General features: G+C 46.7%; 1 protein-coding gene across 1 annotated transcript in view; it reads right to left on the bottom strand.

The window, feature by feature from the left end:
• The window catches only part of IRAG1 (inositol 1,4,5-triphosphate receptor associated 1), a 115,266-nt gene that overhangs the window by 67,704 nt on the left and 21,859 nt on the right, over positions 1–25,703 (bottom strand). The window contains exon 2 of the mRNA XM_052652881.1: positions 1,783–1,940. Within this exon, the coding sequence (XP_052508841.1) occupies positions 1,783–1,940 (158 nt within the window). The remainder of the gene's footprint in view (positions 1–1,782; positions 1,941–25,703) is intronic.

Here is a 25,703-nt window from a genome sequence, read left to right as displayed (position 1 = left end):
ATTGCAATCCAGATGTGTTTTAGTCTAGCTTTCTAGGTGGCTCAGTGGTAAAGAATCTGCCTGCCAGTGAAGGAGATGCAGGCAATAAGGGTTCGATCCCTGGGTCAGGAAGAGCCCCTGGAGGAGGAAATGGCAACCTGCTCCAGTATTCTTGCCTGGAAAATTCCATGGACAGAGGAGCCTGGTAGGCCACAGTCCAGGGTCACGAAAGAGTCGGACATGACTGACCACACACACAAGTGTTTTATTCTGTGTTGTACTTCCCTTCTTTAAACCCCAAGATTTCAGTAGATTAGCAAACTTTTTGTTGGGTAAACCTTACAGTCACTGTCGGTAACACTTTGGGGGAATTGTCCGCACGTGATTAGGAGCAGCAGCAGGAAAGGGGCAACAGCAGAGCACAGTGTGGGGAAGGCTAGATGTCACCTGCAGAGGAGTGGAGGAACCCTTTGGAGCCACTGAAAGGAACTGGACAGCGGCACCCCCATAGCCCAGGACACTCCTGGGAGTGGGGCTCAGTAAAGCCCTGAGCTGGCGCCTATCAGTAAAGCCCTGAGCTGGCGCCTACGGCCAAGGGCATGGGGCTTGGCTCACTGGCATGTAGAAATTCAAGGGCTCTCCACGGCTACCAAGTTCTACAGCATCTCAGTCCCATGAGCTTGGGATGTGGGGATACAAGAGGCTGTTCTTTTCCAGTTATCTGTTCTTTTTATTATCTTAGTTCCCACAGTCACGATGTGAAAAGAAAACAAATGTCATTATAACATGAAACTATTCACTAAGAATCTGCCCACTTTTCAAATGTATCAAATTAATGCCAGCTCATATAACCTTCCCTCACTTAACGAGTGTCTCTCCCTCAGTCTCAGGGACATTTGGAGAAATGTCAGATACAACAAGATGTGTAAGTTCAGTGCAAATCAACTGCAAAGTTCATCAAGTTCAAAACACCACGTCGGAGAATTTCACATACAAGATCTTAGATCAACGAGGAGCTCATGGAGTTAGACCAGTTAACAGATGAATTCAAAATTATGAGGATGATGGAAAGATAGGTTCTTCATGAGGGAATATTGAGGGATTGAAAGAGGTCCTTAGGAAAATGAATGAAGCCCTTAAATATCAAACAAGCAGAATCTCTTAATGAAGGTGCCAAAAAGTAAAATGTAAAGGTTGTGACATCATGTGAACAGATCGCTTCATTGGCATAAAAAATATGTAATACAAAAATCAACATACTTGATTAATTCTCTGTTCATTCTAAAAATTAACATATAAGCTATATTTTTGCAATATGTACGGTTAAAAATTTATCTTCACAATATCATTTGTACAGTTAAACCTCAATGGAACCTTTCAATTTACTTTCATCACTGCCTTTTTTATAATAAAATCTGACTGAAACCCTTTTCCACTATTTACTAAGAAACTTCGATCTTCATTTTAAGAGGATTCAGCTTAAGTGACCTTAGGCTGGCGCCCACAGCACTGACAGGACAGGGCCCTTCTTGCTGGGGGTTCTCCTCCAGGTATCTCCCCATCCTAGAAGGGCAGTGTGACTTCCCAGGAGACCTCAGTGAGACACAGCCCAGGAGGTTCCACTCTCAGGGTGTGTGGGGGCCAACTCAAATGGCCTTTGGATATGTATTCCTTGGTGTGGAAGCCACACACCTTCCGCAGGCCCACTGCTGCCTGCAAAGGCTGGTGGCACACCCTACGGCCTCAGCCCAGGGCGCTCGGCGTGGCCCCGGCCAGGCAAGCTGCAGGAAGGGAGGCACTTACTTGGCTGGCGGGGCTCTGGGCTGCCTGTGGCTCTCCGGGGGGCTCCTCGTCCTCGGGAATGTGGGGCATGGCAGCCTCCTGGCGGGAGTGACTGCGTGTGCCCGGAACCTCCGCTGCGTCAGCCCCAAAGATGCTCCAAGAGGCCTGGGCTCCACAGGCTGGGGAGACGCCAAAAGGACAAGTCAAATCCAGTCCCATCCCTGACCCACGCCGGGTCCCGTTTCCAGGAGCCACAAACCGCAGAGAGAGCCTGCTTGAGTTTACAGCAACAAGGGCTAAAATAGGCGAGCAGAGGGCATTTGGAATTGCATTTCCTCCTGCTCTTTCGCTCTGTTTACAAAGTTAGAGGTGACCTTAGAGATTTTGCATCTAATTTAGGCTGTACAGGAAACAGCCATCCCAGAAGGGTGCCTCGAACTCCTTGAAGCCATAACCGATGGAAGATTCTCCAATGGGAGCCAGACTTGTGTTTGTCAGCCATTTATTGAGCAGCTACTGGGTGTTAGGCATTATCTAGGAACATTACAAACATCACCTAGTTTAATCCTCACACTGTAGGCATTACTATTTGCATTTTATGGATAAGAGAACTATTTGGAGAGTGGAAGCCACTTGCCCAAATCATACAAAGACCAAGCATTTGAATCAAGATCTTTCTGATTTGGAGGCCACTATACTATACAACCTTGCTTGGCCAGATGCAGGAGGAGGAAGGGATGGTGTCTCCTGAGTTCCTGCCCCATGCCTCACCTCATGCCCTTCAGCAGCAACTCTGACCCTCAGTTGAGGAACAGCCCTCACTGGACCTGCCAGGACTCTGCTGAAGTCATGGTTCTGGAGGTTCAGCCAGGGTGGAGCTCGTGTGCCTTGTGCAGTGCACACCCCAGCAACCTTGGGTTCTGCCCCAAAGCCACACTTAACCCTCCCCTTTTCTTTCAGCTCTCTGAAAATAAATAAATAAATAAATAAATAAATAAATAAAAGAAATTTAAAAAATAAAGAAAGCTGAGCACCGAAGAATTGATGCTTTTGAACTGTGGTGTTGGAGAAGACTCTTAAGAATCCCTTGGACTGCAAGGAGATCAAACCAGTCAATCGTAAAGGAAATCAGTCCTGAATATTCATTGGAAGGACTGATGTTGAAGCTGAAACTCCAATACTTTGGCCATCTGATGTGAAGAACTGGCTCATTAGAAAAGACCCTGATGCTGGGAAAGATTGAAGGTGGGAGGAGAAGGGGACGACAGAGGATGAGATGGTTGGACGGCATCACTAACTCAATGGACATGAGTTTGAGCAAGTTCTGGGAGTTGGTGATGGACAGGGAAGCCTGGCATGCTGCAGTCCATGGGGGTCACAAAGAGCTGGACACGACTGAGTGACTGAACTGAACTGAACCCTCTCCCATGGGGTAGCAGCCTTGAGACCTGGTTGGGGTTGGCGCCAGTCAGCATAATCTCATCCATGTCACCAGAGACTGGCTCAGGGCTAGACAATAGATCCAGACTGAGCCAAGGAGCACGCAGCAGTGATCTGGGACCCAGATGCCCTGTCTTGCTCTGGGTGGTGGAGTGTGCAGGTCTGCTGCTATGGATGCCATTCTGCCTCCATGAGGAAGGCCAGACTGAGGAGAAAACTGGACACCCAGAGGAGAGCAGAGCCAGGAGGTCTGCAGAGGAACGGAGCTGGAGCCCTGGTCAAAGCTCACCTGCAGCCGGAACTATTTCTCAGTTATCCAGTCACACAAAGAATTAAGTCTCAGAGTGTTTAAATCAGTTTGAGTTGGGGTGACTTTTAACTACTAACTACTGTTACTTGTAAGTACTAACCGCACTTTCACATTTCCTGGCTGTTAAGAGGTGTAGGACCAAGATCTGGCAATAAACCTGAGGCCATGGGTCTGGCTCCTCTGATTCCTCTTAGAAAAGGGGACCAGTCATGTCAGGTCTCCATCTGGAGAGGCAGGACAGCAAGGTAGAAGGAACACAGGCTGGGAACCAGATATCCAGGTTTGAGGCTCCACTCTGCCCCTCACTGGCTGCTTAGCCTGGAAGCCTGGCTTCACTTCTGAGCCTTGGTTTCCTCATCAGGGGACAGAGATAAGAATGCCTCCCATGCAGAATAGTCCCAAGATGAAAAGCCAGCTCACTTAGCACGGAGTTCACAGAGGCCACTTGCATGCTGGTCTGCAGTCCAGAAGCTTGGCTTGAGCCCAGGGGCCTCTGCCTGACCTCTTCTCATCCCTAAACCCCTGGAGGGTGAAGAATGCCTCCAGGGACCCGAAGCACCAGCAACCATTCTGATTATACAACTTCGGGGGTTCCTTGAGGCAGCTGCTCTGGGGGACAGCAGATGAAAACCACCAGAGGCAGATGTCATCCTTAGACCCTGGCCAAGGCCACAGCCAGGAGCTGCTGGGACACACAGGGGAAATGGAAGACACGGTCATTTACTGAGTACCTACTATGTGCCGGGCCCTATGCAAGCTGCTGTCTGCTGGAGACTACTGCGGAAGGAGCCAGAAAGCCCTGCCACCGCCCACAACACCAGGAGTTCTTCTTGTCCCACCTGTCCCAAGAAAGGGCTCAGGAAGGTGCTAGAGTCACTGAGCTATGGGGTGGCTCAGATGTGGCATCAGCCACAGCTCTTACTGACGCCCCCACCCAACAGACACCTCTAAACCAAGCTTCCTGAGGCAGGCAAGGTGGTCACAGATACCCAGGTCACGATACCACAGGTATCGATTGATCACAGATTCCCAGAAATCCATGTTGACTTATATTTTAAGAATTGGAGAACTTTATCTCTGGGAGGTTTAGTCCTTGTGACCACCATCTTGACATTTGTTATTCTCTACAGTGCACAGGGAACCCCATTCAACTCTGAAACAGTTGGGGCGACCCCTGCTGGTCGGCTCAAGAAATCGCAAGTAGAGGACCTGTGAGCTGACCTTCACCACACTCACGTCTACTCTACCATGGAGATGGAGAAGATGTGGCCTTGGCCCAAAGGAGCATGGAGTCCAGTGGGGGCGGGGCGAGACAGCCAGCAAACAAGATAAAGAGGGTAAACACTTTGAAAGTGAGATGCTTTCCCAGAAGAGGGTCCCTAACTTGGGAAATTGGGATGAGTGGAATACCGTTTTAAGGAAGATTTCTCTTTAGAAGTGGTGTTTAGACCGAGCCATAAATAGAAATGCTGGTGGGATTTCCCTGAACAGAGTAGCTGGAGAAGGGAAGACAGGAAGGTGGGTCACGGCCAAGAGGACAGATTTAACCTGACTTTTGGGAACAAGAGCTACGGGACCAGGGTATGCTGTGCCTCCCAGCCCTAATGGTTTCTGTGTAAGTAAATTGAGCAACAGATTTGCCCAAAGGTGAGCTCTCTGATGAATTTCCATCACCCCGACTTGGGTGTCAGCATCAGGGGCAACAGCGCTGTGGGGTGCTTAGTTGCTCAGTTGCGTCCGACTCTTTGCGACCCCATGGACTGCAGGCCGCCAGGCTCCTCTGTCCTTGGGGACTCCCCAGGCAAGAACATTGGAGTGTGTTTGCATGCCCTCCTCAGGGGATCTTCCGAACCCAGAAATCGAACCCCGGTCTCCCACGTTGCAGGTGGATTCTTCACCATCTGAGGCGCCAGGGAAGCCCAGGGACAGCGGTGGTGCTGGGTAAAGTATAGGGTAGCAGGGTTTGAGGGCAGCAGAAAAATATCCACACACCCCAGTTCTACCCGCAAAGTGGACTACATGTCCCAAGAAAACTTTTTAAATGATATGCCATGTGTGTGCCTGTCTCCAGGCTGTCTTAACAGTATAGTTTCCAAACAGGGGAGGTAAAGAGTTTCACTTTTCTTTTGGCTTAATCTACATGAGGTGTATTGAGCTCTGCATGCCAAGAGAGATTCAGACAATGTGGGGCATGTTCAAAAAAAGGGAAGCAGGACAAGAATTTGTGTTTAAAGAAATAAAGGTACTTCTCTGGCGGTTCAGGGATTCAGACTTCACCTTCCATGCAAAGGGTCGCATGTCTGATCCTTGGTCGGGGAGTTAAGATCCCACAAGCCTAGTGGCCAAAAAAACCAAAACATAAACCAGAAGCAATATTTTAACAAATTCAATAAAGACTTTAAAAGTGGTCCACATTAAAAAAGTCATTAAAAAAAGAACTAATGACCTTAGCCTGGAAAAGAGCTGGTGCAAGAAAAAATAAGATCTATTTGCAGATATCTGAAAGCCATTCATGTAGTTCTATTGCCTCAGAAGGGCAGATGGCCAGTGACAGAAAGGTGAGATCAAGGCAAGGAAAAGCTTCCTAGCAGTTGGAACCATCAGAACATGAAATGGGCTGCTCTTTACAATAGTGAGCTCCGCATTCCTGGGAGAGTCTCATCAAAGGCTGGGGCAAGGGCCATAGGGTTTCTAACCTACTTCAGGGGCTTTCTCCAATCCTAGGAGTCCCTGAAATCCTGAACTCCTCCTAATCACAGCAAACCACAGACCTGAGGGACCCATCCCACAGGATTCTAGGGCCATAGTATTCCAAAGTTGCGTCAGAAATATCTCCACTTCCTTTCCTTTACCTCCCGCTCCTAAAGAAAGACCTTCAGTCAGTCCCTGGGTCAGAAAGCAAAGTAAAACAGAAACAAATTGAGACAAGCACCAAGAGGTGTCAGCTGCTGCAGGATAAAGCAGAGTGGAGGCTGGCTGAGGTTCCACACTTGACAGGATGGAGCCTCGAGTTCTCCAGGGGGAGCCCCAGCAGCCCTGTCCACTCAGACCATTCCCACGCTGCTCCTGCCCCGTTGCTTTCTCTCCCATCCATTATTATAAACTCGCTGCTTAAAATAGCAAGGTAAAAGCAGAGTCCCTCCCTCAGGGTGACATCTGGGTTCCGTTGGAGCTCGTGGGCACGCGGACCTCGCATCCATCACAGCAAGTTTAGAATATAATCTCCAGGAAGTGGTGATCTAGAGCACCAACCCAAAAAAGGAAAAAATATTTAGTAATGTTTGGTCTCTGAGCAGTTCCTTCTTTAACCCATTTTCCGGACCTTTCTTGCTGCCTCTCCAACCTGGTCAGTAAAAGGTTAGGTGGATCATTGCCAAAAACCATCAGCTCTTTCGATTCTTTCAGCCCCCAGATGTTGCTTAACTATGTAGCTTGGCCCATATTACAGGAAGGAAAACTGAGGTGCAATGAAGTGAAGCAACTTGACTGGTCTAGCTACCTTTGTAACTGGTGCAAATTATCTAAGTCTCTGTAGGAATAAATATACAATCGTTGCATAACCAAAAAAATCAAAATTCTCGAAACCTCATTTAAGCATGTTAATTTCCCCCTGACTATTCATTAAAGAAAGCAAACTAATATAATTTTATTCCTTCTTATTCATTAGACATGTCTAGGTTGTCTGCTGAGTACTGGACGCTATGTTAGGTGTATTTCAGATGCTAGCTTGTTTATTATTTCCATCTTATGTATTAAGGAACTAAGGATCAGAGAGGTGCAGCAACTTGCTCAAGATCACACAGCTAATAAGTGGCAGGCTAAGGATTATAACCCAGGCAAGTTTGAGTTGAAGGCCCCTCATCTGTTTTCTACTTGGTCTCCTCCATCAGAAGTTCTGCTAGAGTGTAGCCACCAAACCCAGCATGGGCACACTGCCCTGCAGGGGAGAGATGGGGGGCACATTCCCAGTGGGGATAAGATAAGATAGCAGAAGCAACTGGTTGTCAGGCCAGGGGTCTTATGAGGCCAAAAGACTGGGCCCACTGTTAGAGGTTCTATGAGCCCCCACTGTGTAGGGTGGCCCTTTCACCCATCCATCAGTCTGTGGGTCCAAGTGCTCACCCATTCATATGCTTAATCTTCTACTTATACAACTGTCCATTAGTTCGTTCATCCAATCTTTCACCCTAGGAAGGCCCACATTTGTTAGGTGAGCAGCATAGACTCTGCCCCTGAGAATGGTCACTGCAGGACCCTGCAGGCCGCAGGGAGAGGGCAGGAGGGGGCTTCTCTGACAGAGTGGCCATAAGGCACAGTCCTGCCACCCACAACTGGCAGAAGACCTCCATCCTGCACACGTCAGCCATGGGAGGAGGGTGGCTTCCTATGGGGCTGCCTACGTGCCAGCAGGCATCGGGCCCACTGTCAGGAGGCGTGATTTCACAAGGGCCTTTACAACCTCTTTGCTGTTCTTAGCAGCCCTTGAGGTCGGTAATGTATATACTATTATTATTAACATCATGATCGGTCCCATTTTGCAGATAAATAAACAGAGGCTCAAAGATTGGCCAACGTCACATCCCCCATGAGCGGCAGTGCTCAAGTCAACCACAGGTCTGTCTGACTCCCCAGCTCCCTGCGGGGTCACGTCCGCTGGATTACGGGCTCTTGGTAAGCATGACCTCTTAACAATGGCCCCTGGGCTGCCTCTCCCTGAGCCTGGTGACCAGACCCGCAGAGACCAAACCCCTCTCTGAGACCACAGTATCCCAGGAGCACAGCCTGCAAACTGAGTGGCTCTCACATTCCCTCTGTTAATCTCTGGGTGTAGGAAGAGCCCGAGGCACTTCTGGGAAATAACGGGTTAACCTAGACTCCACTGACCTTTCTGGAGTGACTCAGAACTCTCAGAAGGGAGGGTTTTTTTTGTTGTTGTTCTTCCAGCTTTGAATTTTTGCTTTCATTTTAGCAGCACAAAGAATTTGAAAGAGATTAGGTTGCTATTAATACCACTGGTCTATCTCTAGATGAAGAATTCGATGGAGGGAACTGTTTGGGGTGGCTGCACACACATCCCTCTCAGTTCTCTGCAAACTCAGAGGATGACGGAGAGGCCACTGGAGAAGTGCAAGTCCTGTCCTTGCTCCCATCCGACAAACCCGCACAGGGGCAGGGACTTGGCCAAAACCACAGCTGTGGGTGAGGAGCAGCCAGAGAAGGTCCCAGAACCCCTGCCCCTCAGCCCTAGCACACACTTTAGCCTTCTGGCCTCTTATGTTGAAGGTTTGCTTTTAGTAAATAGTAAGTCGGTGTGTCTCTGCCGTGAAAGCAGGAGTCTCCTGGCAGTGCCTCTGATCTTGGGAGAGTGAAGATGCCCCCAGTTCCCTGCATTTGCCCCCGGCAGCCCTGGACACACTTGGAAAGTCTCCTTGGGCATCACAGATCAGCTCAAAATACTGAGAGGTGCCTCTTACTAACTCGCTTCAGTCATGTCTGACTCTTGTGACCCCGTGGATGATAGCCCATCAGGCTCCTCTGTCCATGGGATTTCTCAGGCAAGAATACTGGAGTGGGTTGCCATGCCTTATTCCAGGGGATCTTCCCAACCCAGGGATGGAACCCGTGTCTCTTACGTCTCCTGCATTGGTAGGCAGGTTCTTTACCTCTAGTGCCACCTGGGAAGCCCCTGGGTCCTGTATCCTGAGGAAGTGAGGGCAAGTTGGGGGTCTCGCCAGGATAGTTCCATCCTGCTTCCTAACCTCAGGATGCTGTGAGAGGGCTTTGGACCTTGGCAGACTAGATTGTAATTCTCCCTCTGCCTCTTTCTTGCTGGATTAGTCTCCTCTTGGCCTCAGTTTTCTCATCTGTAAAATGGAGGGAACAGGACCTACCTCTTCAAGTTGTTGAAAGGATTAAATTAGGAAATACACATGGTACCCACACAGAGTATACACTCAGTGAGTTCCTTTCTCATTCTCTGAATTGGACAGCTGAGTTCTCTAAGTTGCAACATCACCAAAACCCAATCAAGGCCCAGAGAGTTTGGTGTTCATCCTGGGAGGCAGAGTTCCCAGCTCTGTCCCTGGCAGATAAAGGAGACAGAGCCCTGGCCTGGACAGGGCTTCTCCTCCGTCCTGACACACAGATAGCAATCAGACCCTCAGGGGCTGTGCACTCTGGTGATGCTGACATTTTTCTCTGTTCTTGGGCAGCAGTGGTGGGTTTACAGACAGAGTGTGCAGTACTGTGGTTGTCCGAGCTCTGGCTGTGGTCAGTCCTGAGTCTATCTGATTCCAAAGGAAGTACATGCTCAGTTATGCCCAACTCTTTTCGACCCCATGGACTGTAGCCTGCCAGTCTCCTCTGTCCATGGGATTCTCCAGGCAAGAATACTAGAGTGAGTTGCTATGCCCTCTCCAGGGGATCTTCCCAAGCCAGGGATTGAACTCACATCTCCTGCAGATTGGCAGGCAGGTTCTTTACCACTGAGCCCTCTGGGAAGCCCATATCTGGTTCCAAAGCCCCAGACTTTTCGGCCACCCCGGTGCTGACTCCCAAAGTACAGAGGTTGTCATTCTGCAAGGGAGAGATGACACCTGGCTTGAGAACTGGAGCAGCTGCTCAGGCTGCACAGGGTAAATAAGAGAACTGATGGCTGAACAGGGCACAGCCCTCAGCAAGTCAGCAGGGGCCCCAGGTTTCCATCCTGGTGGCAGATCTGGATTGAAAGGAGGAGTGGAGAGCTAAGGTTGGGTGTAGAAGGGTAGAAGCAAGAGGCCTTGTGGGCAACAGAGAAGAGAGGACGAGGAACCGGAAGGGACGCCCTCAGTTACTTCTCATCCTCACCACAACCCTTCTGCCCCAGGGACTAGGAGCAAAGGGGTCTCGGCCTAGCAGTGTTTGGGCAAGGGGGCCCTGAGCACTCCTGACACTCCCTGGGGTCTGGCTGTGCTGTCTAGCCCAGAGGATCTTTTATGGGCCCATTTGGCTGGGGGTGCCTTCCTCCCCTAATTCAGACACCGATCTAGTCCTGAGAGTGAGCCAGCATCTGCTGAGACCAGTGCCAGCACTACATCCAGGAGTGGGGGTGGGGCCAGTCCCCGGAGGAAGAGTACCTGAGTGAGGCTGATGCTCGGCTGATGGGGGCCGGGGTGGGCGGGAAAGGAGGGCCACAGCAGATAGATGGCACATCTGGAATCATAACAGACTCATTTCCCTTCACATCTCCTTTCCCCTACTGCCTTTCCCCTCCAGTAAACAGTGAGGCCCTTCTGTGCCCATTGCTTGGGAAGGGGGTCTGGGGAGAGGGGGCTCGTGGTGGCAGCAGGAGGTAGAGAAAAGGGAGTCTGTCTCTGCCTTACGCATCACAAAGGGCTAGCCCTTAGGGAAACTGGAAGGGCTGGATAAACATTTCTGCCAAGACACATAAAAGGCCAACAGGTACATAAACAGATGTTCAACATCAAGAGTCACTAGGGAAATGCAAATTAAAACAACAATGAGATATCATCTCACACCTGTTAGAATGGCTATCATCAGAAAGACAAGAGCTGACAAATGCTGGTGAGGGCAAATTTGTGTCCTATTTGATGAGATTGTATTTTGGTATAGCTGCTATGGTTCTCCATGGTATGTGTGTGTGCTCAGAAAAAAAAAAAAATTGGGGCAAAAGCATTCTAAGGGTAAGTCTCTCTCCACCCAAGACCGTGAAGATGATGGGGTGAGGGGAAGACAGGGGAGGTGGAGTAGGAGCAGCGAGAAGTTAGGCTCTGGTGAGTCCCTGAGAAAGGGGCCTGTGCCCTTCCTCCCCAGGGAGGTGAGCAAAGATCCCCAAATCTGAGAACCGAGAGGTCTTGGGCTGCATTCCCCAGACACCTCAGAAGAGAAGAGATGGCTGTTTGCTGTGACTTGCTCGATGAGGCCTTCAGACATTGTCACTGGATTTTTTACACCCCTGGGGGTGGGGTGCGGGGCATGGGGCTGAGAGCACAGAGATTTTTGCACACCTAGGAGCAGAGTTGCCAAACCCGAAGATGCCTTGAGAAGACAGACCGGAAGTTACTCCTAAGCAAGGACTGAAAGCAGGGGGCTGTCTTGTCAAATGACAGGTGCCCTGCTCATGCGGGAAGCCTCTTGAAACTCAGATGCTGCTCAGGAAGAAGTGGAGGGTTGGAGACCCATCAGTGCCTGGGATCCAGCTTCTACACCCCTAAAAAGTGGTCGAGTCACAGCCAGACCTCTATCCACCCGCCCCCACCCCCACTCCCTGCCCCAGCTAGGACAGGAAGTTAGCCAGAGCATCTCCCCAGCTTGCTGCTCCAGCTTGTTCACTTCAGCAATTCTTTCTTTAAAAATAAGTCCACTTGAAAAAAATTTTTTTCTTGGAAATATGTACAATTGCTTCATCAGAGGCAGTTCAAAGGTACCGGGAACAGCAGAAAAATATCCGAGTCTTGCATTGAGCTCCCAGGAGATAAATCTCGCTCGGTTCTCTTTGTTCCAGGCAGCCCAGCAGCCTCTTCCCTGAGTCACTCACTCCAGAGTGACATGAGTCATCGTCCTGGGGCTAAGGACCACACAGTGTTCCCGGGGCTGCAGGGCTGGCCGGGGCATAGAAGGGCCAGCAGGGAGAGCCGAAGCTGCCTCCAGTCAATAGAGGACCAGAAACTGCCTCCGAGATCTCGGACCTGGTTCTACCCTCCTCAGGTGTGTGACCTCAGGGAGTCGCTCAGGCTGTCTGGGAAGGAGGTGGCTTTCCAGGCTCTTCCATCCTGTGTTTCACGGGAACATCTCCAGTGCTGTGCTGATGCCTGCTAGTATGGGCTCGTAAGAGCCGAATGTAAAATTGTCAAGTGTTTGGTGAGCTGGTCATTAAACACAGATATTATGAAAAATTAAATTACCTTGGATTAAAGATTTTAAAATTAAAAAAAAATAATAATAAATAAATAAATAAATAAATTACCTTGGAAACAAAGGAAATAAATACCCACAATAATGATGTCTTGATTGTTTGACTACGTTTTACCATTATCTGTGCTCTTGAGATGACTCTTTCCTAGTGTACCTGTATGGAGGGAACACTGTCTAATGACCTGCTACTGTGTACCTCTTCCCAGCCCCATGTTCAGTGATGTCGAATTAATAGCTTAAAATTGGTCATGATGGGAGTAGCTTTACCGCAGGAATCAGCAAATGTTATATATCAAAGTCTTATTTCCCTAGAGAGCCAGGTGTTAAACACTTCCCAGGACACCACTGAGCCCCTCAGTCCCAAGCCCCCTGCTCCTCACCTCTTGCCGGGAGCAGAGGGGATGCAGATGACTTGAACATCGCCCCAGAGAGCAGGATTATGGACTTGTGATTGCCAACTGCCTCTGGACAACTCTTCCCACAGGTACTGTGGGCCCTGCACACTCACTATGTCCCAAACAGAACCCATCATTCTTCCCGCCCCCAGCCCTGCCCTCCCACAAGCCCACTCCTGTGACCTAGAGAACAGACTCACGCTCAAACCCCAGCCATCATCTCTCCTCCCTCTGCATCACTCCCCTCGTTCAGTTAGACTCTGAGTCTTGTCAATCCTAGTTCACGTGTCTTTGGTCACTTGCCTTCTTCCCGTGGCCGCCATCCTTGCCATGGCTCCGTGGGACCCAAGTCACTGCGGCAGTCTCATTGGTCTCCTTGCCTCTGGTCTGGCCCCTCCCAAACACCTTCCCCAAACTGCCAGAGCAGTCTCTCTAAAACATAATTTGGATCGCCCTTTCCTTTCTTTTAATCCTTGAGATGATAAATCGTGATTTAGAACTGGTCCCTTTTCCCATGGGACGAGATCTAAGGTGAGATTCCAACCCCTCTCACTGGCCTCATCTCTTAGTTCAGCCGTCATACATCTTATGATCCAACCACAATGGCCCACCAGCTAACCTCCAAACATGCCCTGCTTTTTTACACCTTTTGCACAATTCTTTTCTCTATGCGTAGGCTGCCTTTCATCCCCTTTCTATACCTGATGAGGTCCTATTCATTCAGTTCAAACAGTCCTTCATTCACCCCAGAAAAAAATTCTCCCTTCGTATATTAGTATTATGGTTCCTGTGACAAATTATTACAAACTTGGTCTCTTATAAGAACACAGATTTATTATCTTACTGTTCTGGAGGTCAGAAGTCCCAACTCAGTCTCAGTGACTAAAGTCATACCAGCAGACTGTGTTCCTTCCGCAGGGTCTAGGGGAGAATCCATCTCCTTGCTTTTTCCGCTTCTAGATGCTGCCTGCACTCCTTGGCTGGTGGCCCTTTCTCCATCTTCAAAGCCGACAGTGTAGCATCTTTTCTCTTCTCTGACCTCTGCTTCCATTCTCACATTTCCTTCTTGTCTGACTTTGTCCTGCCTCATTCTTATAAGGACCCTTGGAATTACACTGGGCCCACACAGATAATGCAGGATGATCTCCAAATCTAAGGAAACTTAATCTAATCATATCTGCAAAAGTCCTTTTTCCATTTAAGGTAACATATTCAGGGTCCAGGGATTAGGGCACAGACCTCTTGGTGGGGAGCAGGGGAGGAGTATTCAGTTTACCACATTTCTCTCTGTTCTCCCTGAGCGATTGGCACTGGCCTCAACTCAGCTAGAATTTGAGCACCTCAACAGCAGGGACTATACCTTATTCATATTTTTATGACTGTCTTTAATAAGTCTTCATACTTTTATGACCCACATCCAGGGTGAAACCCAGAATGGCTACCCACTAAATGTTGATTGAATGAATGAATGAAACCATATATTAATAAACAGATTAAGAAGGGTTTGCTTTAACTGGCACCTAGCTTCTGTAAAAATAGGACTCATGCAAAGGTGGCAGATTGAGATCCTCCAGGGGCCAGGCAGCTGAGATGAAAGAGAGCCGTCACAGTGAGTGGCCAACCACAGAGCTCAGGTACCATCTAACTGTGACAGTTACTGCTACTCAACTGGCAGAGGTGGGTCATGAAAAAATATCCATCTCCATTGCCTGGATCTCCCAGTTTTTCAAGAAAAGCCCAAATCCCAGATGTATAAATATTAAGTCTCCCCAATTTATAAATGTTTGTCAAAACAAACACATCCCTGGTCAAGATTCCGTCTGTAGCCACAAATTATCACCTCTGATTTATATCCTGCGAACATGTTCCCCTTGACTTTTCCTGCTAGTTAACCTAATTCAAATCAAGTCCAATAAGCAGTGCCAACCACGAGCACCATCTGAGAAGGCCAGCCAGCTAAGTGGAGACTGGCACTTCCTAAAGACTGATGAGGCTCCATCCCATGGGTTCTTTGGGTGATTTGTGAGTCTATGGGTCTCTCTTTGCTGTCTAGGTCCTGGAGTTGCTGCTTGAGGAGACAGCACAGCTCTCTGCCTGGCCTCAGACCTTGATGGAGGCGAAGGCCTGCTCCATGCAGAAGCATCTCCCCAGTCCAGTGGCCCTGCCTCTGGCAAGGACATGAAACCAAACCCAGCTCAGGACTGGCAGCGAACATGAGATGTGGTACATCAAGAAGAGTTGGGATTTAGGGGTGAAACAGACCAGAGGTTCCACTGCAGCTCTGAAACTTACAGCTCAGTGGCTCTTGACAAAGCAATGAACTTCGGTGGGATCAGACTGCTGTTTGTAAAATGGAATTAAGATACTCCTCTCAAACTGTTGTTAGGAGATTTAAGTACATTTGGCATGTAAAGTATCCAGGACACAGTAAATACTTAAGAAAGGCTCATTTACTCACCTCTGAGAGAGAAAATATTGATAACACTAATCACCCATACCTCATGGAACAGAGGGTTTGACTTCAAACCTACATAAGCACCTCTCCAGGCTTGGCTTTCTGGCTTTCCAGGTCACGGCAGATCAACAACAGTGAGAAGACACAACTGACCACGAGGAGGGCAGCAGCCAAAGAGCAGACAAGCACTCTGTGTGGCCCAGACCCGGAGCCACTGGGTCTGGGCCTGTCTTGGCCTTCCAGGCCCTGTGCGTCCCTGGTGGCTCGGATGGTAAAGAATCTGCTTGCAACGAGGGAGACCTGGGTTCAGTTCCCGGGTCAGAAGAGCCCCTGCAGAAGGGAATGGCAGCCCACCCCAGTATTCTCAGAGAATTCCATGGGCAGAGGACCCTCGAGCAGCCCAAGGGGTTGCAAAGAGTCGGACATGACTGAGCAACTAACACGTCCCCTGTGCTCAGCCCTGCTACAGAGCTGGAGCGCCCACAGTGAGTGTGGATGAAACAGAGCTCGCATCTGGCTCCTTGGGAAAGATTGGAGAAGAAGTTCCATTTTAGAACATTCTGTCCAAAATGGTTCAAAGGCATAAAAGTTTGATGGTTTGGACATTGTTTGTTTGTAAAATATTGACTGGGGGTGTGTGGGGGGGGGGGAACAGGTGGCATGATTCTACGTTTATTTTAAAATCATATATATTTTTATGTATACACCTTTTTTGTGAAATATATCTAGATCGAAATATGACTCTATGTATTCATGAGGATGGGGAGGAGAAGTCAAGAAGGTTAAAACCCAAACGTTAAAAACAGTTATCTTCAAGTAGGATGGGCTTCCCTTGTGGCTCAGATGGCAAAGAATCTGCCTGCAATGCAAGAGACCTGGGTTTGTTTCCTGGGTGGGGAAGATACCCTGGAGAAGGGAATGGCAACCCACTCTAGCATGCTTGCTTGGGAAATCCCACGGACAAAGGGAGCCTGGCAGGCTATAGTCTATGGTGTCTCAAAGACCCAGACACGATTGACTGACTAACACTTTCAAGTAGAATCATGAATAAATTCAATCTAACATCTGATGCTGGGAGGGATTGGGGGCAGGAGGAGAAGGGGACGACCGAGGATGAGATGGCTGGATGGCATCACTGACTCGATGGATGTGAGTCTGAGTGAACTCCGGGAGTTGATGATGGACAGGGAGGCCTGGCATGTTGCAATTCATGGGGTCGCAAAGAGTTGGACGTGACTGAGCAACTGAACTGAACATCTTTTAAATATTTATGTGTATATTTTCCCATTTTTTTTTCTACACTGAACCTGACTTGCCTGGATAATAAATAATGGAATTGTTAAAAGGAAGAAAAGATACTCTCTTTGGTGTCCTGAGAAATTAAAGGAAACCACCAGCAGTAACCTGTCTGAAAACCCAGGAACAGCATGCTACCACCATGGGAATTTTGTTCCAAATAAAAATAAAATTTCTTGAGATTTCCCTGGTGGCCCAGAGGTTAGGACTCTGAACTTTCACTACTGAGGGCCCAGGTTTGATCCCTGGTCGAGGGTCTAAGATCTCACAATCTGAATGATGTGGCCAAAAAAATAATAATAATAAAAGAAAACAAAATTTATTCCTCAACTCAGCAACACCCCTATCCCCAAACAAAAATAATTAGTGAATGTCCAGGTCCCAGCTTGCTTCTCTTTGCCATTCTTCCCTCCATGGCCCCTCCTTCCTCTCCCTTCCCAGCTTTGTTCTGGGGAGTGACCATCAGGGACTACATGTAGGAACTGGTTTGGGAAAGTCAGAAGGAAAATATGGGCTGCATGGTGCCTGTCTAAATCATTCATTCATTCAGGAAACGCCGAGGGAGTGCCTGCTCAGTGTCAGTGCCATGCTGGGCACTGGGGCTCCAAGCGCGTCCTTCACGGCCGCCTCCCCAGGAAGCCGTCCTGGCCTCTCCCGGATGCTGTGTGCCCTCTGGTCCATGACAGCGCTGTGCAGCTGCCCCCATCTGCCGCACAGTGGTTCCCGGCATCCCAGCCGCATCTGCCAAGCCTGAAGGCAGAGAGCTCTCGTCTGTGCCCCAGCTGTGGGAATCAGCAGGGTCCAGGGCTCAGCACCTGGTGGATCCTCCTTTGGAAAGAAAGGGCTCTAGGAATCAAACCTTGTTTTTCATCTGGCATCCTCCACACACAGCACACTATGTCAATGTTATTTATTAGCGTTTGAACCCTCTCGGCTCTGTGAGGAAGGGTTTTATCTTTCCATTTCACAAATGAGAAAATAGAGTCTCAGAGGGGTAAAGTGACTTGTGCTGGGTCACACCACTGGGGAGCAGAGTCAGGACAAAAACCTGGGCCTCCTGTGCCCAAAATGGGGTACTTTTTTTCTCAAGAGCAAAGTCACTTCTGTCCCTCTGTAACCTCAATGGAGACAGACAAGAGCACTGGGACAGGTTTCCAGACAAGGGCTCTGGATTGTTCCAGGTCACAGCCCTACTCCTGGGCCAGCAAGGGCAACCCTAGCTGAGGTGCAGAACTAAAAGTCCTCTTCACAGCATCCCCCTGGGTAGATAGGAAGTAGCTGTACAACCCGAGGCAAACAGAAGACATAGCTCTACCTGTCCCCCATGTATATCCACGTTAGGAATCCCAGTTCTCAGAAGCTGTGGGAACAGGCCTGATAACCTGGACTGAGCTGCATGGCAGAGCCAGGCTCTATAAGTGCTTCAGAAGGCCAAAGGAAGGAATTACGATGGGTTGGTGAAGGAGCCTTCTGGGAGAATGGAGAGTTGACTGTGACGTCCCCAGCCTGTGTGGGGATGGGTTCCTTCAGCACTCAGCCCTCAGTCTCCCCATTGCAGTACAGGGTCTGATTATGTTGCTGGTCTGTGCCCCACAATTTTGGGGTCCATGGAGCCTATTGAGAGCAATCAGACAACCAGTGATGAGGGGTCTTAACTGACAACCTCAGAGCAGAGGCAGTCTGAGGCCATCTTTGTATCACTTCCCTTATTACAGTGATGGGTTCAAGGGTGAGCATGTGACCAGCCAGAGCCAATGAGATACAGTAAGACTTTGCTGGTCATTCTGGAATGAGATTCTTAAGTGCAGACCTTGAGTGTAAGAGGGTGAAAACAGAATTCTCATTGTGAAGGTAAAGAATTTGTCTAAGAATGGAATCAGTGTGAAAGAAAGCACAGCAAAGATCCAGAAAGGAAGTAAGTTCTAAGGCTATCATCTAAGGCCCTGATCAGGCCATGCCTGATATCCCTGGCCTTTTATGTTTCAAGAACTGATGAATACCCCTTTCTGCTTAAACTAGCTTATGTTGACTTTTTTGTCTCTTGCTAAAAAGAGTTCCAACTGGGACACACAGCTGAGTCTTTGTAAAGTTGGCTGTACAGGGTCTCTCTCGACACCAAAGGCTTCTCTCTTCTTATTGTTCTGCTGCCTACATGGGCGTTTGATCTGAAAAACTCAGATCTGGAGCAAATGCATTTGCCCTATTATTCTGTGACTAAACTTATTACCATGCCCCTTTCCTCAAAACCTGCTCCTCATTCTGCATTCCCTGCCCTCATTGATGGGCTCAGCACCCTCCCAGAACCCCCAGCCCAAAGCCCTCCTGCACAAGGCCTGTCTCCCACCCTACCTCCTACTACACACACACACACACACACACACACACACACACACACACACACACACATACACACACATACTCTCTCTCTCTCTTAAACTCAGGCTCCAGATGTGCGAGGGACCAGGTTTGAGCAGCCAGCATGTTCTTGCCTAAAAGATGGCATGATGAACATAAAAACATGTTTGAATCAAATATCGTGATTTTCTTTTCTTTTTTTTTAATTGACACATTTTAAACTTTTTTTTATGTTGGAATTTAGCTGATTAACAATAATATGAGAGTTTCAGGTGGACAGCAAAGCAACTGAGCCAAACACATACATGTATCCATTCTCCCCCAAGCTCCCCTCCCGACGAGGCTGCCACATAGCATTGAGCAGAGGTCCCTGCACTATACAGTAGGTTGGGTATCCATTTTGACATGTACAGCAGTGCGTCATATCAAATGTCATTGCCTCCTGTTTTTGACCACCGGGACCTTCCGCCACCCACTCCTCAGCTCAGAGTCAGATGGGATCTGACTGCTAACCCTCCCCAGGAGAGCAGATCCCAAGGCTTCCGCAATGGGTTGCTGTGTGAATACAATTCCCACCCTCTGCCCTGGACCCCAGTCCTATAGTTGGGGATGAGGACCCCAGTTTGCTGGACAAGGAAGAAGCTCACACCTCTCATTCATTGAGGCCTGTGGAGGAGACAGGAGTAGTTCTGGATCTTGGTTAGGGTCTTATCTTCACTAAGAGAATCTGAATCCAACTGCATTTGCAGTCTGGTCAACTCCAAAGATGCCCTTTGGGTGGGGGCTGTGGCCACAAGAAGCCATGTGCTTAAGTCAAATGCAGCAATTCCCTTGGTGTCCAGATCTATGCAAATAGCTGTGGGATTTGAGTCTTCAAGCACAGCTTGAGAACAGACTATGGTAAACAGTGATGTGAATTGGCCTGGGAGGCTGGGGGTGGGGAGGGCAAGGGCAGGAGCCTGGGAATGGCTATCCCAGTAGCAAACTTTGGTGGCCTGCGGCACATGGATTTCATTGTGCTGCTACTTGAACAGGCATGAGCAACAACAGCTGCTTAATGATCTGAGACAGGAAGGACCATAAAGGATTTCTCTCCAGGGGAGTTGTCATCTTCCCACAGTGGAAAGATGGCAAGCGCATGACAACAATACCAAGGCATCGGCAGAAGAGAACATACATTTGTTGCACGAGGTGCTCTTCCTGGCTCTTTACATCCTTTAAAAAGTCCTTACATCAGCCCTGCAAGGTCTTGTTATTCCCATTTTACAGATGGGAAGCTCAGAAAGGCTAAGCAATTTGCTCCATGCATTGCAAGCGCTATAAGTAGAGTTTGAGCTCAGAATAGTCTGGCTCCAAGCCCAGGGTTCTGTTCAATACACCATGATGTGGGCATTACAGAACCCAGCAGCTGTGGTGGCACAAAAGAAACACCAGTGCTGGAGCAGAAGAGATTTTTCTGGCCAAGGATTCACCGATTCATCATGGAGAAGGTGTCATCCTTAATGTCAGATTCACATAGCTTCTGTCTGTTAAATTGCAGTTGGTTAAGTCCTTAAGTTAACAGGTAAGTAGCATAGAGTTCAATGCAGAGTTTAAGCTGAGTCATTCTTAAGAAGCTTCTGGAAATTTCTCATCTGCACTTCCAGGTAAGAGAAACTGATAACGAATCAGAAAATGGACCTCGAGAGGGTTGGTTCCCATATTATGATGACACTTCTCAAACTCAGGATTCAGTGAACTAACTCTAACCCACTGACTTTATTTGTAAATAAAATTGTATTGAAACACAGCCACAACCATTCATTTTTGCCTTGCCTATAGGTGTTTTTGCACTCCAAGGACAGAGTCGAGTAGGTAAGACATATACTGTTATATTTGACTTACAAAGCCTAAAATGTTTACTATTTGGCTTTTTACAAAAGCTTACCAACCCTGCTCTAACACAATTCCAGTTATTTGTTTTCAAGTTGGTCTCCCCGACTTCACTGACAGCAACCCCGTGGGTTTCCTGGCAGACTCCTAGTCATCCTTCAAAGCCCAGTCTCCTCATCTGTGCATCCCCAGCAACAGATACAGATATAATTAGGATATGGCAAGAGTTGAGCTCAGTCAAATAATTCTTTAACCCAGATTAATGCATACGTCTCCTGAAAACTCCAAGGAGAAAGGGGACAAGACTTCTGGGAAGGTCAGAGATGTGCGACTTGAGGAAACCAGGGCCACCTGGGGAGTAAAATCAGGCATTCTGAATTTTTCCTCATGGTCCTGCTTCTGAGCATGATTCTCCCGCCTTAGGCAGGGGTGGCCCTGCTCTCAGGGCACCCACAGATGGTCTCACTGACTTCCATCACCCAATTCCAGCACCCTGGGCCTTGCAGTTAGAATATTTTCCTTGATGGAAGGAGAGGAGAAGCTCCTTCTAGGAAATTTTCTTTTCAAAGTTAGTACACTCTCATTATCCAAGAGGGCAGAAATGGTTGGTCCAAATTGCCCCTTACAGTGGACAATTTGATATATTCTTCTTAAATAATAAATGAACTAGCTGATATTTTTTCTTTCTAGTCTTCTCTTTTAGTGCTGACTGCTTATGAGTTTGCATTTCCTGACCAAAGTTCCTTTTGCGAAGAAATTAGGATTTCAATGCAGAGAGGCCATTTCTTTGTGACCTTGTTATGAAACCACTCTCTGACCTTGGCAAGTCATGCCTTTCGCTGGGCCTAGCTTTCAGCTTCTGCCCAAAAACATACAGACTTTTGACTCCCTGGGCAGGGACGGAAAGCAGTGGCCTGACAACAGACGGCTCCATAGAACTTCTTTCTTCTTTCCCGCCCCTGTGCTACGGTAACCTCCTCTGCCTTCTCCCCACTCCCCAGCAAATCCAGCAGTTCATTCCTACTGCCCTTTCTCGAGGCTTAAAGAAGATACTTTAGCTCTGAAGCTGATCCTTGGAAGATAAGAAAATGCCACTGATGTAGTTGGAAAAATCTGAGCTAGATGAAACGGAAACACAGAGCTTTCCCTGGAGGCCAGATGAGAAGAGCATGGAGAGAGGCCAAAGTCCATCCCTTCCTTGAGCTTCTGGGAGCTGGCTGCCCACCTCCCGTTTCAGAGCACAAAGCACCCCTTACCCCTCACCCTCCTTGCAGATCCCCCCATGGGCTTAACTCCTGTGCCTGCAGAATCCTGGTTATCTGGGAGCAAATCAGTCTTACTATGGATTGAGCTGGATTTTATTGATTTTCCTGTGGGTGATTTATAACTGCCTGCTTCCTAAAATGGAGTGTGGCCAGATGTCAATAAAAACAAACAGAGGGTAAGAGAGTTAAAAATAAAAGGCTGAAAAAGAGAGCAGAGGAAAGAGGGGATAATTTCACCAGTCAAGTTTGGGATATGTCTTCCATTCAGATGACTTGGAGAGAAAGCTTAATTTTCAGTTTTTATAGACATAACTAATTTTGCTTTGGGCTACTATAAGAATTAAAGAGCAAAGACATAAAGACCAAAGAATAGTTAACATCTTGAACTTTCAAAACTGACTCTTGCTCAAAAAAGAACAAAATTAGAGTGAGCTTTTGCATTTCAGAACTTTGAAGTTCATTTCACAGGAGTCTTTCCATTTAAGAACTTCAAATTTCACTCCACAAAAGGACTCCTTCTTCAAGTATGTCATCATGCTGCTACACAGCAGGATCTGGAATAACTTTTTTTTTTAAGCAGGCAGTATAAATAGAGGTTCTAGGTGTTATATGCATGTGTGAGTTTGATGGCTGGTCACTGACTGTCCTTGACGTGGCTCTAGGGTAAACTGGCTAAAATGAGCTCAAGGAACATCCAGGACCACAAGTGAGGGTCCTTTAGCTCAGGGACTAGAGGGAGTGCCTCTTAATTCTTGCTGCAGGTCCTGTCATTCGGTGGTCTTGTGAATGGGTCATTTAAAAAAATTCTGGCTTCACTAGTTGCAACTAACCAGAAATCAGATGACTCAGAAAAAAAATAATAAGGGTATTGTTATGGGTTGAACTGTGTCCTCAAAATTTCATATACTGAAGCCTTAGCCCCCAGCACCTCAGAATGGGACTGTATCTGGAGATAGTGTCTTCAAAGAGGTGAGGGCATCAAAATGAAGCCATTAGGACTTTATTCAGTCTGACTTGCATCCTTATAGGAAGAGGAAATTTGGACACACAGAGAGACACCAGGGTTGTACATGCACAGAGGAAGGACCATGGAGGGCACAGCAAGAAAGCGGCCTTCTGCAAGCCAAGGAGAGAGACCACAGGAGAAACCACACCTGCTGACACCTAGAACTGTGAGAAAATACGTTTCTGTTGTTTAAGTCACCTAATCTTTGGTATTTTGTTATGGGAGACCTAGAAAAGTAATACAGCTATTGATAGGATTTCTTAGTCATGTCAGGTTTGAAGTCAATTATTTTTCAAACAGCAAGTCTTTGGTATCAATGAAATTTGGGGGAATAATTGCTTTAGCATGTTTCTAGGCCAGCCACAAATGTCCTTTCAGGACTCTCTAATAAAATTAAAATGCTCTGAAGTAGGCCCAAAGAATTCCAGTTTTAAAGAAGTGAAAGTATCACTATTCACAGAAGACACAATCTTATATGTAGAAAATCCTGAGAAATCCACTAAAAATCTATTAGAATTAATAAACACGTCCAGCAAGGTTGCAGGATACAAGATTGATGTACAAAAGTCAACTATATATTTCTATACACTAGCAGTGGACAATCTGAAAATGTGAAAGCATAAAATAATTGGGAACACACTCGATAAAAGAAATGAAAAACATACACTCTGAAAACAACAAAGCATTGTTGAAAGAAATTAAAGAAGACCTGAATAAGCAGGATGCCATCTCACGTTCACAGATCAGAAGACTTAATACTAAGATGGAATAGTCCCCCAGTTGAGATATATGTATATATACATAAAACAATCCCTATCAACATCCAACAAGTGGATCCTAAATTTCATATGGAAATGCAAGGGTCCAAGAATAATCAAAACAATCTCAAAAAAAGAAGGGAGAAAATAAGTAATCCACACTTTTTAATTTCAAAGCTTAATATATAAAACTACAGTAAGACAGTGTGATATCAGATACTACACAAAAATAGACATAAAGGTGAATGAAACAGAATTGAGAGTTCATAAATAAACCTTTATATTTATAGCTAATTGATTTCAACAAAGGTGCTTAGATAATTCAATGGAGGAAAGAATAATCTCTATAACAAATATTCCTGAAACAAGTTAATATCTACATTCAAAATAATAAAGTCAGACCTGTTCCTTATACCATATATAAAAATTAACTTGAAATAAATCAAACACCTAAATGGAAAAGATAAAACTATACAATTCTTAAATAAAAATATAGGAATAAACCTTCGTGTCCTTGGGTTAGGCAATACCTTCTTAAATAAAATACCAAAAACACAGTCAATAAAAGAAAATATAAATAACTTGGACTTCCTCAAAATTAAAACCTTTTGCACTGCAAATGATACGATCGAGAAAGTGAAAATACAACCAATAGAATAGGAGAAATATTTGCAACTAACATATCTAATAAGGGACTTGTATCCAGAATATACAAAGAACTCTTACAAATCAATAATAAAAAGACAAAAATCAATTTTAAAGTAAACAAAATATTTGAATAGGCATTTCTCCAAAGAAGATATACAAACGGCCAATAAACATGTAAAAGGGGTCCAACATAATTAGCCATCAGGGAGTACAAATCGAAAGAACAATGAGACACCACTTCATACCCATTAGGATGACTAAAATGAAACAGACAGATAAGAACAAGTATTGGCAAAGATGTGGAGAAATAGGAACACTTACACATTGCTAGTGGAAATGTAAAATGATACAGCCACTGTGGAAAATACATTAGCAGTTCCTTGAAAGATTAAACATCTATTTGCCATATGATCTGCCAGTTCCACTCCTAGGTATATACCCAAGAGAAATGAAGACTTACAGCTACGCAAAAACACGTGCACGGGGTTCATAGCAGTATTATTCATTACAGTCAGAAAGTGGAAATAAACCAAATGTCCGACTGATTAACAGATTAATAAAATATGGTATATCTAGACAATGGGATATTATTCAGCCATAAAAAGGAACGAAGTACTGATCCATGCTAAAATAAGGACAGACCTTGAAAACTTTATGCTAAGTGAAAGGAGCCAGGCACAAAAGACCATTTATTATGTGACTGCAGTCATATGAAATGGCAAGAATAGAGAAATCTATAGAGGCAGAAAGTAGATTAGTGGTGGCTTAGGGCTCACAGGATGTGGGAGGATGGGAAGTAACTATTAGTAGGTACAAATTCCTTTTTGAGTGGTGAAAATTTTCTGGAATTTTTAAATAGTGGTAATGGCTGCACAATTCTCTGAACATATAAAAAAACACTGGAATTGTATATTTTATTTATTTACACTTTGTTTGGGTGAATTATATGATATAGGAAGTATATCTTTATAAAGCTGTTAAAAAAAACTTTGGCCAAAAAAAGAAAAGAAAAAACAAAAAATTTAAGAAAACAGATTGAGGAAAACAGATGGAATATCTGTTTGTGTATGGGGCTAAGTGTGGAGAAATAAAGGAGAAAGAGACAACAAAATGATGATAGGAAATAGGAAAGGATGGAGGGGCCAGAGATATGAGCTGAGAGAGACAGACACGTGGAGGCGGGGAGACAAGACTACACCTAAAAGAGAGAGAACCCCAAGGTGCATGTG

Source organism: Budorcas taxicolor, chromosome 15, assembly GCF_023091745.1.
Source record: "Budorcas taxicolor isolate Tak-1 chromosome 15, Takin1.1, whole genome shotgun sequence".
In the NCBI taxonomy this organism is placed as follows: Eukaryota; Metazoa; Chordata; class Mammalia; order Artiodactyla; family Bovidae; genus Budorcas; species Budorcas taxicolor.
Note: the sequence above shows the minus strand (reverse complement) of the source record. Positions and strands in the feature narration are given on the sequence as shown.